Below are 24,346 nucleotides of genomic sequence, written 5' to 3'. Positions count from 1 at the left end.
TTTTTCAAAAAAGCACTCAAGCTGAGTGTGGTGACTCATGCCTTTAATTTCAGCTTTGGGAGGCTGAGGCAGGAAGATGGCTTGAGGACATGAGTTGGAAACCAGCTTGAACAACATAAGCGATACCTCATCTCTTAAAATTAAATTAAAAATAGGCATCATAGCAGACACCTGCAGACCTAACTACTAAGGAGGCTGATGCTGAAAAATCATTTGCACCCAAGAGTTTGAGGTTACAGTAAACTATAATCACACCATTGCCCTGCAGGCTGGGTGACAGAGTGAGACCTCGAAAATAAAAAGGAAACACACACACGCAAAAGTACTCAAATAATAGTTGACAGATTACACTTTAATGTAATTACAACTATTTGTAATTAAAGCCACCATCTTCTTTAATGAGTTAAAACTAGAGATGTTCCCAGAAAAAATCAGGAATAAGAGGATACTCACTATTTAACATTTTACTTAACAGCCATGTGGTAAGCGAAAGCAGTAAGAGGCACAAAAATTGAAAAAGAGGTAAGAAAGAGGGTGGTGTGCAGGAGACACGTCTGGAAAAAAGGACTACGAGCAGACAGTTTAGTAATTAACATACAGAAATCAATAATCTTTATATATGCAACCAGAAATTAGAAGACAGAATTAAAGAGAAGACCTCATTTATGCTAAGAAAAAGGATACAAAGTATCTAGTCATAAATTTATCCAGAAATGTGCAAAACTTATTTATATGAAAAAAACTTTGAAACTCTTAGTCTCCATAATTTAAAGCATATTTGGCATTAAAAAACACAGACTAGAAGACAGCAAAAAAATCAAAAACGAATTGAAGTGCACATGGAAATATAATCTTAAAAGGTAGTATTTCAAAACAGTAGTGGATGCGACTGTAGTCCCAGCTACTTGGGAGGCTGAGGCAAGAGAATCGCTTGAGCCCAAGAGTTTGAGGTTGCTGTGAGCTGTGATGGCAACAAAATGAGACTCTGTCTCACAAAAAAAAAGTAGTGAAAAATAGGGCTTTTCGTTGATAGTCATTTGGACAAAAAAGGTAAAAATTGCATTCATGCTTCATACTATATGATAAACTCCACATGAATCAGAAATTTAACTACAAAACTCTTAGAAGTGATCAAGGAATACAGCAGCGTTTCAGGTTACAAACAACATCCATAAATCAGTAGCCTTTATATATACCAACAATAGTCAAGCTGAAAAAACAGTTAAGGACTCTATTCCATTCACAGTAGTGCCAAAGAAGATGAAATATTTGGGAATTTACCTAACAAAGGACGTGAAAGATCTCTGTAAAGACAATTATGAAACTCTAAGAAAAGAAATAGCTGAAAATGTTAACAAATGGAAAAACATACCATGCTCATGGCTGGGAAGAATCAACATTGTTAAAATGTCCATATTACCCAAAGCAATATACAATTTTAAAGCAATTCCTATTAAAGCTCCACTGTCATACTTTATAGATCTTGAAAAAATAATACTTCGTTTTATATGGAGTCAGAAAAAACCTCAAATAGCCAAGACATTACTCAGAAATAAAAGCAAAGCAGGAGGAATCATGCTACTGGACCTCAGACTATACTATAAATCAATAGTGATCAAAACAACATGGTACTGGCACAAAAACAGAGAGGTAGATGTATGGAACAGAATAGAGAACCAAGAGATGAACCCAGCTACTTACCATTATTTGATCTTTGACAAGCCAATTAAAAACATTCAGTGGGGAAAAGATTCCCTATTTAACAAATGGTGCTGGGTGAACTGACTGCCGACTTGTAGAAGACTGAAACTGGTCCCACACCTTTCACCATTAACTAAGATAGACTCTCACTGGATTAAAGATTTAAACTTAAGACATGAAACTATAAAAATACTAGAAGATTGTGCAGGGAAAACTCTTGAAGAAATTGGTCTGGGCGAGTATTTTATGAGGAGGACCCCCCGGGCAATTGAAGCAGCTTCAAAAATACACTACTGGGACCCGATCAAAGTAAAAAGCCAAGAACACAGTAAGGAAAGCAAGCAGACAGCCCTCAGAATGGGAGAAGATATTTGCAGGTTATGTCTCTGACAAAGGTTTAATAACCAGAATCCACAGAGAACTCAAACTGAAAAGAACAAGTGATCTCATCGCAGGCTGGGCATGGGACTTGAAGAGAAACTTCTTTGAAGAAGAAAGGCGCACAGCCTACACACATATGAAAAAATGTTCATCATCCTTAATCAAATGCAAATCAAAACTACTTTGAGATATCATCTAACTCCAGTAAGATTAGCCCAGAGAAATGCAATCAAAAATGCAAATCAAAACTACTTTGAGATATCATCTAACTCCAGTAAGATTAGCCCATATCACAAAATCCCAAGACCAGAGATGTTGGCGTGGATGTGGAGAAAAGGGAACACTACTACACTCCTGGTGGGAATGCAAATTAATACATTCCTTTTGGAAAGATGTTTGGAGAACACTTAAGAGATCTAAAAATGGATCTGCCATTCAATCCTATAATTCCTCTACTAGGTATATACCCAGAAGACCAAAAATCACATCATAACAAAGATATTTGTACCAGAATGTTTATTGCAGCCCAATTCACAATTGCTAAGTCATGGAAAAAGCCCAGGTGCCCATCAATCCACGAATGGATCAATAAATTGTGGTATATGTACACCATGGAACATTATGCAGCTTTAAAGAAAGATGGAGACTTTACCTCTTTCATGTTTACATGGATGGAGCTGGACCATATTCTTCTTAGTAAAGTATCTCAAGAATGGAAGAAAAGGTATCCAATGTACTCAGCCCTACTATGAAACTAATTTATGGCTTTCATAGGAAAACTATAACCCAGTTATAACCTAAGAATATGGGGAAGAGGAAGAGGTAGCGGAGGGAGGGGGGAGGCTGGACAGAGGGAGGGTGATTGGTGGGGTTACACCTGCGGTGCATCTTACAAGGGTACATGTGAAACTTAGTGAATGCAGAATATGACTGTCTTAACACAATAACTAAGAAAATGCCAGGAATGCTATGTTAACCAGTGGGATGAAAATGTGTTGAACTGTTTATAAAACCAGTGTAATGTCCCATGATTGCATTAATATACACAGCTATGATCTAATACTAATTAAAAAAAAAAAAAAGAAATGCCAATTTCTGGGACACCCCCCCTTCAGTGGTCAGATACTGTGTAAGAAAACTTTTTCATCCAAGCAGAATAGAGTTTGACTAATCATTTGAAATGACAAACTGTGTACTGACCTCAGATATGAATAGGATTTATTACTTATTACTAGAATAGTAAGTGATCTCTTTAGTTATAAAAACCAAATTCAAAAGAGCCTAAAAGATTTATCCCCTCCCCCAAGTGATCAGATCACATATAATGACAATGATACACAGGCTGATACCTAACAAGTATTTCTGAAAGTAGAGAATGAAGGGGAGAGAAAACTGGCCAGGGCAGGACGCAAACTTTTAAAACCTTTTAGACGTTCACATATACTGAATGGTTTAAAAAAACAAAACAAAATAAAACAAGATAGCCTGGTATACAAGATAACCAATGCAAAAGTATTTATTAATACAATTTATTTGGTTAAAAGGTTAGTAACTATTGTTTGGTAAAGGCCATTATGTAGAAAGCAGCTTAAATAACCAGGAAGATGTTATGTGATAACCAAAATTATTTTTAAAGTTTAATATTACAAAATAGCTATTTTATGCACATATATCTAAACAATAAGAATGGACAAATCCACACTCCATGAAAAGGACAAAAAGGAAAAAAACCAAACTTTTCATCGAATGTTTCATCTTCTTGATCCTAGTTGTGTTTCTGTTTTGACTTATGCTTTGAGAATTCAGAAAAAACAGAATCTATAAATTCACCTCATCTTCTCATCTTGCTGCAAAGTAGAAAAAAAGGAAGATTAATGACCCCAAACTAAGATTTGCTGTGAAGCATACAGACTAAGTTATTGTATCATACCAGTAGAAAAACAATTTCCTTAAACTACAAGCTTGGCTATGGCTATGTATTTTAAATACTCCATGATAGTGGGAATTGTAAGACTGAAGAAAAATTAATCAACATAGATTTTACACAGCACATGCTTTACTACATTTTCCCTTTTTGTTATGAAATGTACCATACATCCAACAATAAATGAAAATGTATAAATCAAAAACAGTAAAATATGCTCATGTTCCTACCACCCAAGTTAAGAAATAAGGTACTACCACATCTTAGAAATCTCCAGTTTGTCTGTCCTGTCTAGTCACACTCCTTTCCTCCCAGAAAGTAACCACTATCCTGAATTGTATTAATCACTCCTTCGCTTTTCTTTACCATTATTACCACCTGTGTGCTGCACACCTAAAAAGCACATTGTTTGGTTTTATCTACATTTGACCTTCTTATCAATGGAGTAATACTGGATTTGTTTTTCTGTCACTTGTTTTTTCAACTCAACACCTTTAATCATTTCCAAGCCTCTCCTTTATTGAAACATTTTACATTCTGTATCTGATTCTCCTTATCAGCTGTTTCTGCTGGTACCTTGTTCCCTTGTGTGTGTGTAGTATTTTCTGTCTCTAGCCCCATAAGGCTATGTATCCTTCAGTTAGGTTCAACTGGTGAGGAAAATGCTTCCAGGAAAAAGCCAGTTTCAGGCTCTAATTATTCCTCTGGGTTCCTGCTCTCATGCAGTCTCTCATCTGAGCTTTTACCTTCCTAATAATAGAAGCATTGGTTAGTTAATAGCTATTAGCTAATAGATGCATTCAAGTTTTTTTGCTCTTCAGTATTTTATCCAAAAACTTTATTTTTTCATTAAAGGGCTAATCCATGCAACATCATGTTGTACTAAGTGGAGTTGTATTTATTCTTTTTTTATTTTATTTACTTTTTTTTTTTTTTGGTTTTTTTGGCCGGGGCTGGGTTTGAACCCGCCACCTCTGGCATATGGGACCGGCGCCCTACTCCTTGAGCCACAGGCGCCGCCCCTGTATTTATTCTTTACATTATGTGTCTATCAGTGTGTGTGTGTGTGTTTCAGGATGAAATGCATGTACATGGTCCCAAATTAAAAAGATCTTTCTTTCCCTCTTCTGAGCCAGTATGATATTAATGTCTTAGGTAATTAGATATATATTTATTTAACCCTTTCAGAAAGTTACCTATTCTGACCTAATTATAGCAAAATGCTGTAATGAAATACTGTTTTATTTTAGTTTAGATCTACTGTGCATACAGATTATTTGCTAAACAGCCCTGATGGTAAATTGTTTTTTTTTTTTTTTTTTAAGACGGAGTCTCACTATGTCACCCTCAGTAGAGTGACATGGCATCAGAGTTCACAGCAACCTCAAACTCTTGGGCTTAGGCAATTCTCTTGCCTCAGCCTCCCAAGTAGCTGGGACTACAGGTACCCACCACAACACCTGGCTATTTTTTTGTTGTTGTTGCAGTTGTCATTGTTTAGCTGGCTCAGGCCAGGTTTGAACCTGCCAGCCTTGGTGCACATGGCCTGAGCCATAACCACTGTGCTACGGGTGCCAAGCCTTAGATAGTAAATTTTTTAAAAGGAAAAATGACAGTGAATATTCAGTAAAAAAACTCAGTGATGACATCCAGCTGCCACTTTCCTCTCCCCTTCTTTTTGGGTTGGAAATGATATGCAAGAGGTACATCACAACTTCTGGTAGCAGCCGTAAGAGTGGACCCTGACTGAAGCTGCTTGCTATTGTGGAATGATCACCACAAGTGATGATGACAGAAATGGCAGGTATTATCAGGAACACTGCGCAACTGGTTGGTGTCAGCTTCCCAGAAGGGATATGATGAGACTGGTCTGATAAGATGGAGTCAGCTATTGGTCAAGTCAGTTGTTGCTGTGAGGGTGAACCATTTCTGAGACCAGCTTGAGCAACGTAGTGAGATCCTTGTCTCTACAAAAATAGAAAAATTTGCTGGGTCTGATGGTGTGTGGCTTTAATCCCAGCTACTTGGGAGACTGAGGAAGGAAGATTGCTTGAGCCTAGGAGTTTGAGGTTACAGAGAACTATGCTGCTACCGTGATGCCACTGCATTCTAGCCAGGGCAAACGTCAAGATCCTGTCTCAAAACCATTTAAAAAAATAATAATAATTTGGGAAAGCTAGGCGAGAAGCAACGGGAAACCTTCGTATTATTTTTACAACTTTGCCATTAAATCTAAAATTAGTTCAAAATTAAAAGTTTAACTTACAACTTAATGAATACCCAAATAACCCAATTGAGAAAAGAGCAAAGGATCTTAAGAGACCTTTTCCCCAGAATGATACAACTGGCCAGTAAACACATGAAAAGATGCTGAACATTTGGCATCAGGGAAATGCAATACCCACTAGGATGGCTAGAATCAAAAAAGACACAAAACCAAGCATTAGTGAGGATAAGAAAAAATAAAGAAACTGTTTTTTTTTTTTGAGACAGTCTTACTTGGTCACCCTTGGTAGAGTGCCGTGATGTCATAGCTCACAGCAACCTCAAACTCTTTGGTTCAAGTGATCCTCTTGCTTCAGCCTCCCAAGTAGCTGGGACTACAGACGCCCACCACATCGTCCAGCTATTTTTAGAGACAGGGTCTCTCTCTGGCTCAGGGTGGTCTCGAACTTGTGAGCTCAGGAAGTCACCTGCCTTGGCCTCACGGAGTGCAAGGATTATAGGTGTGAGCCATCGCACTGGCAAAAATTTCATACAGCATTGGTGAGAATGTAAAATGGTACAGCAGCTTTGGAAATAGTCTGGTATTTCCTCAAATGATTAAGCATAGAGTTATTATGTGACCTGATAATTTCACTTGTAGGCTTATACCAAGAAAATAAAAACATATATATGCATAAAAATTTGCACATGAATGTCTACAGTAGCATTATTTATAATAGCCAAAGGATGAAAACAAGACAAATTGCATTAACAAATATGGTATATTTATGTCATGAAATAATATTCAATCATAACATGGATGGGCCTTTACAACATGGTAGGTGAAAGCTGGTTTAAAAAGACAACGTACTATATGATTCCCGTCATATGGAATCTCAAACAGGGAAATCTATAGAAACAAAAGTAGATTAGGGAGTGCCTAGAGCTGCAGGGTAAGAGAGAGATAACTAAAGGGAATAGAGTTTCCTTTTGAAGTGAAGAAATCCTCTAAAATTGACTAGAGGTGATAGTTGCATATACCTGTGAATGTGCTAAAACCACTAAATTGGACACTTTTAATGGGTGAAATGTAAGTATGTGAACTATATCTCAATGATCCCTTCTCTTTTGCTTCACTTTCACCCTCCCTTGCATTACTGCCATCTGCTGGTTATTGTTTTTAAATACCCATCGGAACTACTTTGTTAGATGTGATAATTGCTGTCTAGTTTTGTTAAGAACTTCACTACGATTTTCTTATTTTTTAGAGAAACATACAAAAGCATTTTAGGAATCAAATGACTTAGTATTTGTGGCTTTAAAAACTACTATAACAAAAAGGATAAATAAAGCATTTGTGGCAAACTTTTTAATTATTGAATCTGAGAAATAAGTAGGAGGGCTCTTATTTTCTTTTTTGGGGTTTGAAATTGACAAAAGTAAATAAAAAGGACTGTTAGTCTTTGAGAGTAAAGGACATATAAACCATTTTAAATTTTTCCAGGGAAACAAGGTAGGAAATAAGTAAATGGGGGTAATATATGTAGAAAACAGTGGTTAATCATAGGCAACAAATTTTAAAAATCATAATTATCAAATTGCAATACAAAAAATGACAGTAACAGAACTGAGAACCAAATAAAACTAAACCAGCTTAAGTTGAGACATACTCACACACAAAGCCTGTTTTTTTTTTTTAAACCATTTAGCTTTTATTATTATTATATATATATATATATATTTTTTTTTTTTTTTTTTTTCAGTTTTTGGCTGGGGCCAGATTTGAACCCGCCACCTCCGGTATGTGGGGCTGGTGCCCTACGCCTTGAGCCACAGGTGCTGCCCCACAAAGCCTGTTTAAAGAATACATTTCCTCAAATCTTACCCCAAAACCCACACAGTGGATTACACATTTTATTGATTTTCAACAGTGTTTAAATACTAACTCGGGCAGCATGTTAAAACCACTTTCCTATCACTGAAATACTTACTCTCGGAGGTTGGGCTCTTTGTAATGGAGAGGAGCACACCTTCTCCTTCTGCTTGGCAGCTCTGATGACACATCTTCTGACTTATTTTCAGATTCAGCTGTGTTATTTGAAATCAACGTGGTATTTGTCAAATCCTGTAATGGTCTATCGCCTGAAAAAATATTATTTTTCACAAATATTTATAAAAGTATGTAAGAGATGAAAATAGATATGGGCTATACAGTGGTTTGTGAATCATTGCAGTATATTTTGACAATTAAATTTTGAGAGGACAAAGACTAAAATTTGAAACACACCATCAAAGAGGCCTGCAGCCTTCTTATTCTGAAATCAGACACAGACTGACAAAAATTCCCCACGGCCTGACTCTTTCCACATGGCACACAAATGAGAGCACGTTCATCCCATTTATGAATAGATGCCACTGACTACCAGGGTGAAAGGCACTGCAAGCTGCACAGAAGTGACAGGTTTGTCACCGGTCCTCTGACAATCCCCTGCAAATCCAGGCCTTTGTACTTCTTCTGCCTCAATGTGTGGTTTAGTTGGAATAGTCTTATCCATCAACATCCTAGTGTTCTACAGATATATAGAAATGTTAGGCTCCTAGTAAAAATTTTCAACTTTTAAAGGAATGTCTAAGGTTACAAACTGTCTAGTGGCAAAAGAACATAGGATCCGATATTAAAGGGAAAAAATGGGATAAGTAACGTACCTGATGATTTTAAATATATATTTGTAATCTACAGATTCAAGTCTGCATTCCGCACACACAGTGTAAAGTGCTAGCTGCAGTTCTTCTAGGTCGTATTTTTCTCTCCCTATCAAGGTGGGGAAGCTGCAGCTTTCTGATTTCAAAATTTTGTTTTTATGCAGCAAAGCAGGCAAAAAAAGCTTCCCCTTTCTCTGCTGCACCCCTTTTAATAAAAAGCATTTGTTCTGTAAAATCTGAATTCAGTTAAAAGGCTGCACTTACAGGCCTTAAGGCCACAAGTTCCCCACCCTTGTATGGGGCCTAAAATGTTCCCTATTTAATGATGCCTTACAGATTTTTCCAGTCAAAATTACTCTTCATTACATCCCTTAGCATAGTATTTATGCTTTTATTAAAGAATAATTACCACATTTCACCACTGTGTTTCTTACTTTTATATACATGTATTCTGAAGAAAAGGGCTGGCATTGTTTATTTTGCAGTCCTCTACAACTTTCGTTCCAACCCTTAGAGCCTATACTGGCCAGTTAGGAACTGGGCCACACAGTAGTGAGCAGTGGGTGAGAGAAGCTTCATCTGCATTTACAACACTCACCAGCGCTCTTATCACCCTGAGATCCACCTCCTGTCAGATCAGCAGCAGCATTAGATTCTCATACGAGTGCAAATCCTACTGTAAACTGCACATGCCAGGGACTAGGCTGCACGCTCCTTTGAGAATCTAACACCTGATGATCTGAGGTGGTGATGCTCACACTGGGGAGGGGCTACAAATACAGATTATCATGAGCAGAGAGGTTTGACTGCACAGAGACCATAATAAATCAGTTGCTTGCAGACTTACAGCCCGCTCCCATACTCCTTGTCCATAGAAAAATTTCCTTCCATGAAACCAGTCCCTAATGCCAAAAAGGTTGGAGAACACTGCTCTGCAAAACCAAGGATAATGCTTTGATCACATTAAATATATGCTGCTGAATGGAGTAAGATTCCCACCCTTAAGAAACATGCAATTGTCTTTGGTAAAACACTAGTGCAATTCATTATTATATAATTTTAAAACATTCCATTTCCTTCAGATAACATGAAAAAGGAAATTATCTGGCTAAGGTCATTATGTGGGTCATCACATAAGTTTTGTGATACACAAAAACCAAGAAACCTAAAATCCACGCAGACAGAAACAAATGAAGCCCTTACAGCAACACTGATAAACCAAGCAAGTTGTGCATAGTGAATCAGAAAGGACCCTGTCAACTATGTTTCTTGGAAATGAAATAACTGACCCTAAAACAGTCTGTCTGAAAAGTTTCATAGCAACCTATGATTAATAGACAACCTTGTGGTAAAGGCCAAATCAGATTTTTAGATTGTAAAGGTCTAAAATACTTTGACTGTTACCTTTCCAAAGTATTAAACTTTCAATTCTTTCATGCTGTTTTTCTACAAAGCATGCTACACAATTATACATCATTTTTAAATACCATAATATCAGTTATAAAATATTTTACTAAGTGAAAAAAAGGAATTCTAAAACCTTACCACTTCCATTGACCTACCTGTTCCTGATTTGCGTGCTCTCTGGTTGGTGTTACGTTTCATCTTGTTTGTCTCCTCATGCATGACATCACTCACTAGAAAGACCGTTGAGCAGTCGAGGTCAAAACTCTCCTTTATTATCAGATTTCTGCCAGAAGAAATTCTGAAAGGTACTGAACCTTCCTCAACACTGTCAAAGGAAGAATCTTGTGTGGGAGGTGAATGTATGGGAGATGGAGATTTAAACATCTTAGTGCACAAGTCTGGCTTCATTTTGACCATTTTCTCATTTTCCACATTGTTTTCCTTATCGGCTTGATCAGAGTGAACAGATTTTCTCCGAGTGGTGGTAAGTATTACTTCATGACTCTCTGGAGAAGGGTCTGTGGAGGTCTTCCTTTTTTTGGATTTGGATATCTTTTTATTTACTTTTATGACCTGGCACTCTCCTTCTGTTGTCATTTCCACAAAGTGGGTTTCTCTTTTATTATTCAGAGGTATGGTGCTCTGTTTCTGAGTTTTATGTAATTCAACTGGGTTTCCTAGATCAGAATCCACTTCTTTAACAACATGTTTTAAATCAGGTTCTAAAAAGAATGCTATCTCTGAAGAATCTGTTAACTGCAAAATAGGTTTGTTCTTACCTTTTGTCAAAATGTTCTTTGCCTTGCCTGATGATTCTTTCTTACATTTTTTAACTGGTTTGTAAGAATTTGAAATTTGATCACAACTTTGCTTTTCATTACTATTGATTTCCACAGAGTATCCACTGATAATTGCATGGCATTCAAGTCTTTGTTTAGGTTTACTTATTTTAAATTCTAGATCTTCTGTATAGCTTTCTTGGCCATGCGTACCTTTATCATTCTTCTCAGATATTTGGTTAATTTCAGAAATTACTTTGGTCTTCCGATCTACTTTCTGCCTAAGCTTCTTATTAACTTTTGGTTCATTTTGTTCAGCAGGTTGTCTATCAGTGACATGCTTTTTTAACTCCAATATATTCTGGCTTTCATAATGACATAAATTTCCATTATCTTTAATAGGAAGATCAGCTGTCTGAAATTCCCTTGTGACTTGCAGATTTTCAGAAATGGTTCCTTTATCATTTGGGGTTGGAGAAAAGAAGTTAACTTTTCCTAGGTCATGCACACCTCTTTCATCACTCTCATGTATTTGACTGATTTCAGAAATTATTTCTGTTTTTCGCAACATCCTTTGTTTAAGCTTCTTATCTATTCTTGGCTCATTCTGACAAGCAGACTGCATATCATGGACATGTTTTTTTGCCCCCAAAACATTTTGAGTTTCATAATCACATAGGTTTCCATTAACTTTGGTAGAGAGAACAGTTGCTTGAAACCCTCTTGGGTCTTCTAGGTTTCCAGGGATGATCTCTTTACCTTTTGGGGTTGGAAAGAAAGAGTTACCCTTTATTGGACAATACTCACTTTTGTTATCTAAATGATTCACTTGAGAAATTATTTCTGTCTTCCGATTTACTTTCTGTCTAAGCTTCTTAACTTTTGGTTCATTTTGTTCAGCAGATTGTGTATCAGTGACATGCTTTTTCAACTCCAATATATTCTGGTTTTCGTAATAACATGAATTTCCTCTATCTTTCGTAGGAAGATCAGCTGTCTGAAATTCCCTAGTGACTTGCAGATTTTCAGAAATGGTTCCTTTATCATTTGGGGTTGGAGAAAAGAAGTTACCTTTTCCTAGGTCATGCACACCTCTGTCATCATTCTCGTGTACTTGATTGATTTCAGAAATTATTTCTGTTTTTCGCAACACCCTTTGTTTAAGCTTCTTATCTACTCTTGGCTCATTCTGACAAGCAGACTGCATAATATGGACATCTTTTTTTGCTCCCAAAACATTTTGAGTCTCATAATCACATAGGTTTCCATTAACTTTGGTAGAAAGAATAGGTGCTTGAAACCCTCTCGAGTCTTCTAGTTTTCCAGGGATGATCTCTTTACCTTTTGGGGTTGGAAAGAAAGAGTTACCCTTTACTGGACAATACTCACTTTTGTTACTATCTAAATTATTTATTTTAGAAATTATTTCTGTCTTCCGATTTATTTTCTGCCTAAGCTTATTAACTCTTGATTCATTTTGCTGAACAGGGTATACATCAGCAATCTGTTTTTGCAAACTCAATGTATTCTGGGTCTCACAATTATATAGGTTTCCATTATCTCTGGTGAAGAGAGAAGGGATTAGAAACTTATCTGCAGCTTCTGGGTTTCCAGAGATAGTTTCTTTATCCTTCTGGAAGAAAACATTACCTTCTTTTAGGCCATACACATCTTTATCATTATCCTCATATATTTGGTTCATTCCAAAAATTACTTCTGTCCTCCGATTTATTGTCTTCCTAAGCTTATTTATTTTTGATTCATTTTGCTCAGGAGGTTGCATATCAGTGACATACTCATTCGAATCCAACCTATTCTGGGTCTCATAGTCACATAAATTTCCATTATCTTTGATGAAAACATTTGCCGTCTGAAATTCATTTGTAACTTCCAGATTTTCAGAAATGGTTACTTCATCCCTTTGGTTTAGGAATAAGTTATCTTTTTCTAACTTATGAATCATAAATGTTTGTCTAGAAGCCTTACTTTTATTACAAGTTAGGGAATTCTGACCCATATCAAATTTACTCTCCTGCTGGAATTTATCTGAACTTTGGGAGGAGTGTGCTTTTTCTGGCATATTGATTGCATGTATTCTTTTCTTCTTTTTATTACACTGTGTATTTTGTCTGTCATCTTGATGAAATTCATTACGAAGGGTTATTTTCTTCAGGATGTCAGCCTGGGTCAGTTGTTCTGTACTGAAAATAAAATCTGGATCTTCTGAATCCCTTTTGTCATCCAGGACAACAGATCTTCTTTCAAGTCCATTTTCAATCTTTTTATCTATATCCACATCACAACTATTTTCAAATTGTCTCTTTGATCTTTCTTTCCTTTTTTCAGAGCTTGAATCTTTCACTTTTCTGAAAGTTTTCATTGCACCTTCCTTTGTTTCATTGCTACTTTTATTTTTAGTGCCTGTTGAAACTGTCACGATTTTACTTACTTCGCTGGCAGTTAAATCCATGTCAGCATCATACACAGTTTTCTGTAATTGAAAGTCATCATTGTCCTGAACTGGATTCCTGTACTCAGCATTACGTTCATCAACAGACTCAGAACATAAGCCGAGAAGATGCTGTCTATTTCTTTGCGTTGTAATATTCTTTTCTTTAATACAATCGTTTATCTCATTATTCCAATTTAATTCTGAATTTGAGATCTGTTGTTGATCTAAACCTATCACATGGGGAGTGTCTGCAGAGAGATTATTTGACTCCTGAGATGACCCACGCTTCTTTCTTTCAGTCACATTACTAGGAGATGGTCTGTCCCATCTGTGCCCAATAGATGAGGCATTTCTTATCTCATTCATCAGAGAACTCTTGGAACTTTGGTCTGAGTGATAATGGCTCTCTATTTAAAAAAAGAAAAAAAAAAATTCAGAAATAAGTACTAAGTTATTCTAGGCAAAAGTCACATTTAATATTTGTATGTACGGAAATATACACTGAGAATTCACTGACTCAGGCCCCAAAATAGAGTGGAGTACTAGCATACATATCTAGAGTGAAAGGAGGCTGGCCAATGACCCTAAATAGTCATGGTACCTCTGATAAGGACTGCTATCCAAAGGGTATCATCAGGCAGCTAAAGTTTATATACACACACACATAGTAATGGTAACTCTGATAAGGATTGTTATCCAAAGGGTATCATCAGGCAGCGAAGGTTTATACACACACACACATTCCTGGAAAGGAAAAATAATTCTTAGCTCTAAATTCAATAAATTCAACAAAGTGGCTGGGTGCAATGGCTTAGGCCTATAATCCTAGCACTTAGGGAGCCCAAGGCTGAAAAATCATTTAAGGCCAAAAATTCTAGACTAGCCAGGGCAACACAGTTTAAGACTTTATCTCTACAAAAAAATTAAAAACTTAGGTGGGCATGGTGGCAAATGCCTATAGTCCTAGCTACCCAGGAGGCTAAGGCAGGAGGGTCACTCAAGCCCAGGACTTTGAGGTTGCAGGGAGCTATAATGACATCACTGCATTCTAGCCTGGGCAATAAAATGGGACCCTAACACAGAATAATAAAAATAAATAAATAAATTCAATTTAGATTGGGTTCCGTAACCCAATCTAAAAATCTATGATAAATTCATATGCACCAGACTATCCCACAGGATTATCATTTAGTAATGTAATCACGTAAATAAAAATGTAACTGCCATTACTCTTTCTTTTTTTTTTTTTTTTTTTTGGGGGGGGGCCGGGGCTGGGTTTGAACCCACCACCTCCAGCATATGGGACCGGCGGCCTACTCCTTGAGCCACAGGCGCCACCCCCATTACTCTTTCTTGATTAATCATTACCCAGGCTCAAGTTTTCACTTTAGCACTAATTGGTTATACCCTTTAAAAGTTACTATATTTATAGCCGGGCGTTGTGGCGGGCGCCTGTAGTCCCAGCTACTCGGGAGGCTGAGGCAAGAGAATTGCGTAAGCCCAAGAGTTAGAGGTTGCTGTGAGCCGTGTGACGCCACGGCACTCTACCGAGGGCGGTACAGTGAGACTCTGTCTCTACAAAAAAAAAAATCTTTAAAAGTTACTATATTTATGTAGGCCCCCAATTTTCATATCCATGAAAAGGAGAGAATGAAATTAAATAAATACATAGCATCTTTATAAATCATAAGCCAAGATACCAAAATAAATAAATAAATAAATTCTTAAGACTTGTTCATTTTTAGGGTGGTGTCTACGGCTCAGTGAATAGGGTGCTGGCCCCAGATACTGAGGGTGGTTTGAACTCAGTCCCAGCCAAACTGCAAAAAAAAAAAAAAAGCTGTGCCTTGTGGCAGGAGCCTGTAGTCCCAGCTACTCAGGAGGCTGAGGCAAAAAAATCACCTAAGCCCAAGAGCTGGAGGTTGCTGTGAGCTGTGACGTCACAGCACTCTACCAAGGGTGACAAATTGAGACTCTATCTCTAAAAAAAAAAAAAAAAAAAAAAAAAAGACCTGTTCATTTTTAAACATGGCTTCCAAAGTAACAGTATTATGCCACTGTGGATTTGACATTTGTCAGCATGTTTACTTTTAAATTAAATTTTTCACCAGTGCTTTTAAATGATAGAGGTCAGCAAATCTTTAACACAAGACATCTAACTTATTAAATGTTTATACATCATTGCCCTCAGGAAGAAAATCTGATGAATCTAACTATTTAATACTAATACTGAAGAGGAATTTTTTAAACAATCTCACCTTTGGAAAGTACATCAACAGTAGAAGGAGTATATTCTGAATCACTTAAACCACACACATTTTGATTATTTTCTTTAAGAGATGACATTTCCAAATTATATTGAGTTGATAAAGGTAGTACTGTTGATACTAGAGAGGGACTATCAGATGATGTCTTTGATTTAATAATGTTGTCACAATGTATATTCTCTTTGTCATCATTGTCATCATCATCGTCACTTGAAGTTAATGGGACTCTAAAGGCAAGTGGTAACAAAATGAGCAATTTTGTATTTTCAAAAATTATTTAGGAAATTACATGAATAATTCTATATTCTATTTATTTAAGATCCAACCACAAAGCCCACCCTAGCACCTTTCCATGTTCAATGAAGCCCTCTAAAGGTAGGAAACAGGTAGTTTCTAATAGTATAGAACTTGGAAGAAAATAGGAATGCTTCTTGGCAGCCCCCAAAGAAGATAATTATTATAATCACTGATTGTGCTATGTAGAATACTATTACTAATAAGACGAATAAAGTTTCAAACATATAGTCATATAAAATATTTATACTTTAACTATAATTAATTCTATGAAATATTCAAACTCTTTATTTTCTAGCAAGGATAAACTGTACATAAAATTATTTGTGAAATAAGTTTGCTATGTTTCCAAAGGGCCATCCAGGTACTCTAACCACATTCCTACAGTAGTTGAATTTTTAAGAGAAAAAAATGACAGTAACACACAGCAGTAAGTTGATAAACTGACGTACTTGAGTTCAAAGAATAAAGAGCAGTAACACTAGTGGTAAATATTTTGCCTTGTACCCAAAAGAAATCACAGATATTTTAAAATAATTTATGAGAAAAATAAAAACTGATAAATATTTTTAAAGATTTAAAGGCAACTACCCACAGAATAGCTGTTGAGAAGAAACTTGAAGAAACAAGTTAACAAAAATAAACAGAGATATTCTGTTTCTGATAATGGCTACTATTAGACCAACCCTACCAAACATAATGACCATAAATGCTGTACAAAATATAAAAACAAAAGTACTACTAAAAAAAAAAAGTACTAAAAGTCAATGGAGAGTGGACATAAAGGAAGTAGAGACTGTAAAAGAAGGTTGACCTTTGAAAGAAGTGTGAGTTTCCCACTGTTTACAGCCTAAGCCAGTGCCACATTCAAAACAACTTAGAAACCCATGTTTTTAATGTGCTTGCGGTTAGAATTCAGGGCCTCAGCACATATGCAACGTGATGGGGGAAATATCAGATAAGAGGTAGAGAAGGAAGCCTCTCAAATTTTGTGTATAAAAGCTTCTGAAATTCCAGCTGACCTATCAATCAATATACATGAGGAAGATTCTAAGTGGCCCAGCTAAGGATAAAATAACTGAAATGAGGTTTCAGAGGTAGCTCATCACAAGATATAAGATTTTTGGCTTCAGACAAGGTTACTGTCTACTAAAATTCAAACATCAAAACTCTTTGGAAGAATCCAAATTTTCTGCAACACAAGATTCACAATGTCCAAGTATAATCCAATATTATTCAAGATATGAAGCAACAAGAAAATATAATTCAAACTCAAAGGAAAAGATAATCAACAAGGAATGATCCTGATATGCAAATAGCCAAAAAGTACATGAAAATATGCTTGACATCATTTGCCGTAAGTGACATGCAAACCAAAACCACAAAGAGATACTATTTCACACCCATTAGAATGGCTATAATCACAAGAATATGCAACAATTGATGTTAGTGAGGGTATGGATACATCATTACTCTAATATTTTGTTAATGAGAATATAAAATGGCACATCACTTTTGAAAAACAATTTGACAGTTTCCCCAAAAGTTAAACACAGTTACCACATGAACCAGAAATTCAACTCCTAAGCACATATTCAAAAGAACTGAGAACACAAAAGTTTGTAAATGAATGTTTAAAATACCATTATTCATATTAGCCAAAAAGTAGAAACAACAAAATATCCAAAAATTGATGAATGGATTGTAAAAATGTGCTATATTCATACAATAAAATATTATTCAGTCAGAAAAAGGAATGAAATATGAATATATGCTATAACATGAATGAATCTTGAAAATGGTATACTGAAGGAAAGAAGCCAGTCACAAAAGGCCACATATTACATGATTCCGCTGGTACGAAATGTCCAAAGTGATCAAATCCACTTAGACACAAAGTAAATTAGTGGTTGCCAGAGAACAGGGGAGCAAAGACCACAAAGGACTACCAACAAATACAAGTTTCTTTCTAAGGATGGAAATGTTTCAGAATTAGATAGTGATGAAGGTTTCATAACTGTAAAATACTAAAAACCACGGCATTATTACTTCAAAAGGGCGAATTTCACATTATAAGAAATTTCATGTTATGCAAATTCACATCTCGATGTTTTAGCACGTTAACTGTCATGAGTTGTATTTGATTCATGCTAGTTTTAAACCTCATATAAAGGCCCCAGTTGCATACGAGGGATACGAGGGAAGGTCCATAACTTGCCTGTGGGCTGTGAAACTTGGGCTCTTGTTTTCTCTATCACTCACACATCTCCCCCATATCCCATTGTCCTGCTCCAGCTGGCCTGCGCTACAGTGCCACACATGCTGGACTATGTTCTTCAATTACTATAATTTTCAATTGCACACATCCCCTTGAATGTTTGCCTGGTGGCTCTTTGAACAAAATCTGTAGATAGTATGCAGCAATGTGACCTTGTTATACATACTTATCGGGTGTAATTCAGAAGTCATCATCCAGGACCACCCAAGCTCTACTCCAGACACAACGAAATGACAACTCAGTTCTCAGAAATAAATTGAATAAGTAGAAGGAGGAGCAAGATGGCGGTTAAGTAACAGCTTCCTTGCAACTGGGCATGGTGAGTCTGGGAAGACAACACTCCAGGCATGTCTGGCTGCTGGGATCTGCCCACAAACATCCCTTTGAGGACACAGCGAGTCAGCAAGGGACTTCTGGACCCCATGAGGAGGACAAAAGCAGTGGAAAACTAGACTCATTGAAACCCTGGTCCAAAGGCACAGCAACTTACAAAGCAAGAGGAAGTGAAAGGAAAATTAGAGCTGGGAAACAGATGAAAGAAATCACTCGTGTGATGAAAATGTGTCGAACTGTTTAAAAAACGAGTGTATGGTGCCCCATGATTGCATTACTGTACACAGCTATGATCTAATACTAATAAAAATAAATAAATAAATGAAATTAAAAAATCACTCATGAGAAAGAATCACCAGAAAAATCCTGGCAACATGAAAAACCAGTCCACAGCAACCCCCGCCAAGGGACTGTGAGGTAGCTACTGCAGAGGATTCTACCCATAAAGAAATGTTAGAAATGACTGAAAGGGAATTTAGAATACAGATGATGACAATGAAGGAAATGATAGAAAACAATGAAGGAAACTGCTGATAAAGTGGAAAATAACTAAAAGGAAATCCAAAAACAATCAAATAAGAGATGAACGACATGAAGAATATAAAAAGGATATGACACAGCTGAAGGAACGGAAGCAGTCAATTAGGGAACTTAAAGATGCAATAGGAAGTATCAACAACAGATCACACCATGCAGAAGAAAGAATCTCAGAGGTAGAGAACAAAGCTGTTGAGATAACTCAGATAGTTAAAGAGGCAGAAAAGAAGACAGAATTATGGGACTTTATGAAGCGTTCAAACATGTGAGTGATAGGTATCCCAGAAGGGGAAGAAGAATGCCCCAGGGGAATGGAAGCCATACTAGAGAACATTATAAATGAAAATTTCCCAAATATCATCAAGGATTCTGACACATTCCTTTCAGAGGGATATCAGACCCCAGGTAGCCTCAACTCTAGCCAAGCTTCTCCAAGACACATTGTAATGACTTGTCCAAAGTCAAGACAAAAGAAAAGATCCTGCAAGCTGCCAAGAGTAAGCGCCAGTTGACCTACAGGGGCAAATCCATCAGGGTGACTGCAGACTTCTTTAATGAAATTTTCCAAGCAAGAAGACAATGGTCATCTACCATTAAGCTACTTAAACAGAACAATTTCCAGCCCAGAATTCTATATCCTGCTAAGCTAAGCTTTAAAATTGACAGAGAAATCAAATCATTTACTGATATACAAACACTGAGGAAATTCGCCACAACAAGACCAGACCCACAGGAAATACTTCAACTTGTTCTACATGCTGATCATCACAATGGATCAACAGCAAAGTAAGAACTCGGCAATGAAAGGACAGAAACTAATTTCTACACTGATGCAAAAGATAAAACTAAGCAATGGACTCTCACAAAATTAGATGAATAGAACACTACCATACTTATCAATTATCTACAAATGTTAATGGCTTGAATTCCCCACTGAAGAGGCATAGATTAAAAAACGCAAGCCATCCATTTGCTGTCTGCAGGAAAAGACACCTAGCTTCAAAAGACGAATTTAAAACTCCGAGTCAAGGGTTGGAAGACAATTTTTCAGGCAAACGAAATTCAGAAAAAAAGAGGAGTTGCAATCTTATTTTCAGATACATGTGCATTTAAAGCAATTAATGTCAAAAAAGACAAAGTCACTTTATATTGGTCAAGGGAAAAATACAACAAGAAGACATTTCAATTCTAAATATTTATGCACCCAATTTAAATGCTCCCAGATTCTTGAAACAGAACTTACTCAGTCTGAGCAATATGATATCCTATAATACCGTAATAACAGGGGACTTTAACACTCCTCTTACAGAGCTGGACAGATCCTCTAAACAGAAATTAAACAAGGGACTTAAATGAGACCCTAGAACTGGGCTTGACAGACACATATAGAACACTCCATCTCAAAGATAAAGAATATACCTTAATCTCATCGCCCCATAGAACATTCTCCAAAATTGATCATATCCTAGGACACAAAACAAACCTCAACAGAATCCAAAGAATTGAAATTTTACCTTGTATCTTCTCAGACCATAAGCACTAAAGGTGGAACTTAACTCTAACAAAAATGTTCCACCCCACACAAAGGCATGGAAATTAAACAACCTTCTGTTGAATGACAGTTGGGTGCAGGAAAAATTAAAGAGGAAATCACTAACTTCGACACAAGCTACCAAAACCTGTGGGATACTGCAAAAGCAATTTTGAGAGGAAAATTTATCGCTTTAGATACCTACACTCGAAAAACAGAAAGAGATAGCATCAAGAAACTCACAAGCCATCTTATGGAATTGGAAAAAGAAGAACAATCTAAGCCTACACCCAGTAGAAGAAAAGAAATATCCAAAATTAAATCAGAGATCAATGAAATTGAAAACAAAAGAATCATTCAGAAAATTAATGAAACAAGGAGTTGGTTTTTTAAAAAAATAAATAAAATAGATAAACCTTTGGCCAGAATAACTAGAAATAGAAAAGTAAAATCTCTAGTAACCTCAATCAGAAATGATAAAGGGGAACTAACAGATGCCACAGAGATACGAGAGATTATCTCTGAATACTACCAGAAACTCTGTGCCCAGAAATTTGACAATGAGAAGGAAATGGATCAATATTTGGAATCACACCCTCTTCCTAGACTTAGCCAGAAAGAAATAGAGCTCCTGAACAGACCAATTTCATGCACTGAGATTAAAGAAACAATAAAAAAGCCTCCAACAAAAAAATGCCCTGGTCCAGATGGCTTCACAACAGAATTCTATCAAACCATCAAAGAGCTTATTCCCATACTTCAGAAAGTATTCCAAAAAATTGAGGAGGAAGGAATCTTCCCCAACACGTTCTATGAAGCAAACATCACCCTGATACCAAAACCAGGAAAAGGGCTAGGCGCCGTGGCTCAAGCGGCTAAGGCACCAGCCACATACACCTGAGCTGGCAGGTTTGAATCCAGCCTGGGCCCGCCAAACAACAATGATGGCTGCAACCAAAAAAATTGCTGAGCGTTATGGTGTGCGCCTGTAGTCCCAGCTACCTGGAAGGCAGAGCTGCAATGCCACAGCACTCTACCCAGGGTGACAACTTGAGGCTCTGGCTCAAAAAACAAAAAACAAAAACAAAAACAAAAACGACACAACTAGAAAGGAGAATTTCAGACCAATTTCACTCATGGATATAGATGCAAAAATTCTCAACAAAATCGTAGCCAATAGATTACAGCTTATCATCAAAAAAGTCATACATCATGATCAAGTAGGTTTTATCCCAGGGATACAAGGCTGGTTTAACATACGCAAGTCCATAAACGTTATCCACCGTATTTACAAAAGCAAAAATAAAGACCATATGATCCTCTCAGTAGATGCAGAAAAAGCATTCAATAAAATCCAGCATCCTTTTCTAATTAGAACACTGAAGAGTATAGGCATACGTGGCACATTTCTTAAACTGATAGAAACTATTTATGACAAACCCATAGCTAATATTTTAAAACCCGCAGCTAATAAAACTGAAAGCTTTTCCTCTTAGAACTGGAACCAGACAAGGTTGTCCTCTGTCACCATTACTTTTCAACATAGTGCTAGAATTTCTAGCCAATACAATTAGGCATGACAAGGAAATAAAGGGAATCTAAATGGGAGCTGAGGAGGTCAAATTCTCCCTCTTTGCTGACGACATGATCTTATACTTAGAGAACCTCAAAGACTCAACCACAAGACTCCTGGAAGTCATTAAAAAATATGGTAATATCTCAGGATATAAAATCAATGTCCACAAATCAGTTGCCTTTGTAACAGTCAAGATGAGAGGCTAATTAGGGACAAAACTCCCTTCACCATAGCTTCAAAGAAAATGAAATACCTAGGAATATACCTAACAAAGGAGATGAAGGACCTCTATAAAGAAAATGATGAAATCCTAAGAAAGGAAATAGCAGAGGATATTAACAAATGGAAGAACATACCATGCTCATGGCTGGGAAGAATCAACATTGTTAAAATGTCTATACTTCCCAAAGCAATCTACCTATTCAATGCCATTCCTATCAAAATACCAACATCGTACTTTCAAGATTTGGAAAAAATGACTCTACATTTTGTATGGAACCAGAAAAAACCCCGTATAGCTAAGGCAGTTCTTAGTAATAAAAACAAAGCTGGGAGTATTGCCATACCAGATTTTAGGCTGTACTACAAAGCCATAGTGGCCAAGACAGCATGGTACTGGCACAAAAATAGAGACATAGACATTTGGAATCGAATAGAAAACCAGGAAATGCAGTTAACATCTTACAACCACCTAATCTTCAATAAACCAAACAAGAACATACCTTGGGAGAGGGAGGGGAGGGAGGAGAGTGGGCAGAGGGAGGGTGATTGGTGGAATTACACCTGTGGTGCATCTTACAAGGGTATATGTGAAACTTAGTAAATGTAGAATATAAACGTCTTAACACAATAACTAAGAAAATACCAGGAAGGCTATGTTAACCGGTGTGATGAAAATGTGTCAAACGGTCTATAAAACCAGTGTATGGTGCCCCATGATCGCATTAATGTACACAGCTATAATTTAATAATAAAAATAATAATAAAAAGAACATACCTTGGGGGAAAGACTCCCTATTCAATAAAGGGTGCTGGGAGAACTGGATATCCACATGCAAAATACTGAAACTGGACCTACACCTTTCTCCACTCACAAAAATTTTGATTCACAATGGATAAAGGACTTAAATTTAAGGCATGAAACAATAAAAATCCTCCAAGAAAGCATAGGAAAAACACTGGAAGATATTGGCCTGGGGAAAGACTTCATGAAGAAGACTGCCATGGCAATTGCAACAACAAAAATAAACAAGTGGGACTTAATTAAACTGAAAAGCTTCTGTACAGCTAAGGTGACAACAACCAAAGCAAAAAGACAACCTACACACTGGGAAAGGATATTTGCATATTTTGAATCAGACAAAAGCTTGATAACTAGGATCTATAGAGAACTCAAATTAATCCACATGAAAAAGCCAACTATCACATATATCAATGGGCAAAAGATATGAAAAGAACCTTCTCTAAAGAAGACAGACGAATGGCTAACAAACATATGAAAAAATGCTCATCATCCCTAATTATCAGAGAAATGCAAATAAAAAACACCCTGAGGTACTATCTAACCCCAGTGAGAATGGCTCACATCGCAAAATCTCAAAACTGCAGATGCTGGCGTGGATGTGGAGAGAAGGGAACATTTTTACATTGCTGGTGGGACTGCAAACTAATACAACCTTTTTGGAAGAAAGTATGGAGAAACCTCAAAGCACTCAAGCTAGACCTCCCATTTGATCCTGCAATCCCATTACTCGGCATCTACCTAGAAGGAAAAAAATCCTTTTATCATAAGGACACTTGTACTAGACTGTTTATTGCAGCTCAATTTACAATTGCCAAAATGTGGAAACAGCCTAAATGCCCACCAACCCAGGAATGGATTAACAAGCTGTGGTATATGTATACTATGGAATACTATTCAGCCATTCAAAAAGATGGAGACTTTACATCCTTTGTATTAACCTGGATGGACGTGGAA

At 36.8% G+C, this 24,346-nt stretch overlaps 1 protein-coding gene across 3 annotated transcripts in view; it reads right to left on the bottom strand.

Moving 5' to 3' along the window:
• Nucleotides 1–3,580: 3,580 nt before the first annotated feature.
• Nucleotides 3,581–24,346, bottom strand: part of SGO2 (shugoshin 2) — a 64,832-nt gene continuing 44,066 nt past the window's right edge. For all 3 annotated transcript variants that reach the window (XM_053596292.1, XM_053596293.1, XM_053596291.1), the window contains 4 exons: nucleotides 15,811–16,046; nucleotides 10,477–13,959; nucleotides 8,203–8,353; nucleotides 3,581–3,929 (listed from right to left, as the gene is read on the bottom strand). In XM_053596292.1, coding sequence (XP_053452267.1) covers nucleotides 3,914–3,929; nucleotides 8,203–8,353; nucleotides 10,477–13,959; nucleotides 15,811–16,046 — 3,886 coding nt within the window. In that variant the 3' untranslated portion in view covers nucleotides 3,581–3,913. The remainder of the gene's footprint in view (nucleotides 3,930–8,202; nucleotides 8,354–10,476; nucleotides 13,960–15,810; nucleotides 16,047–24,346) is intronic.

The sequence above is a fragment of the Nycticebus coucang genome, chromosome 7 (assembly GCF_027406575.1).
Source record: "Nycticebus coucang isolate mNycCou1 chromosome 7, mNycCou1.pri, whole genome shotgun sequence".
Classification (NCBI taxonomy): domain Eukaryota; kingdom Metazoa; phylum Chordata; class Mammalia; order Primates; family Lorisidae; genus Nycticebus; species Nycticebus coucang.
This window is presented reverse-complemented; position numbering and strand designations above follow the sequence as displayed.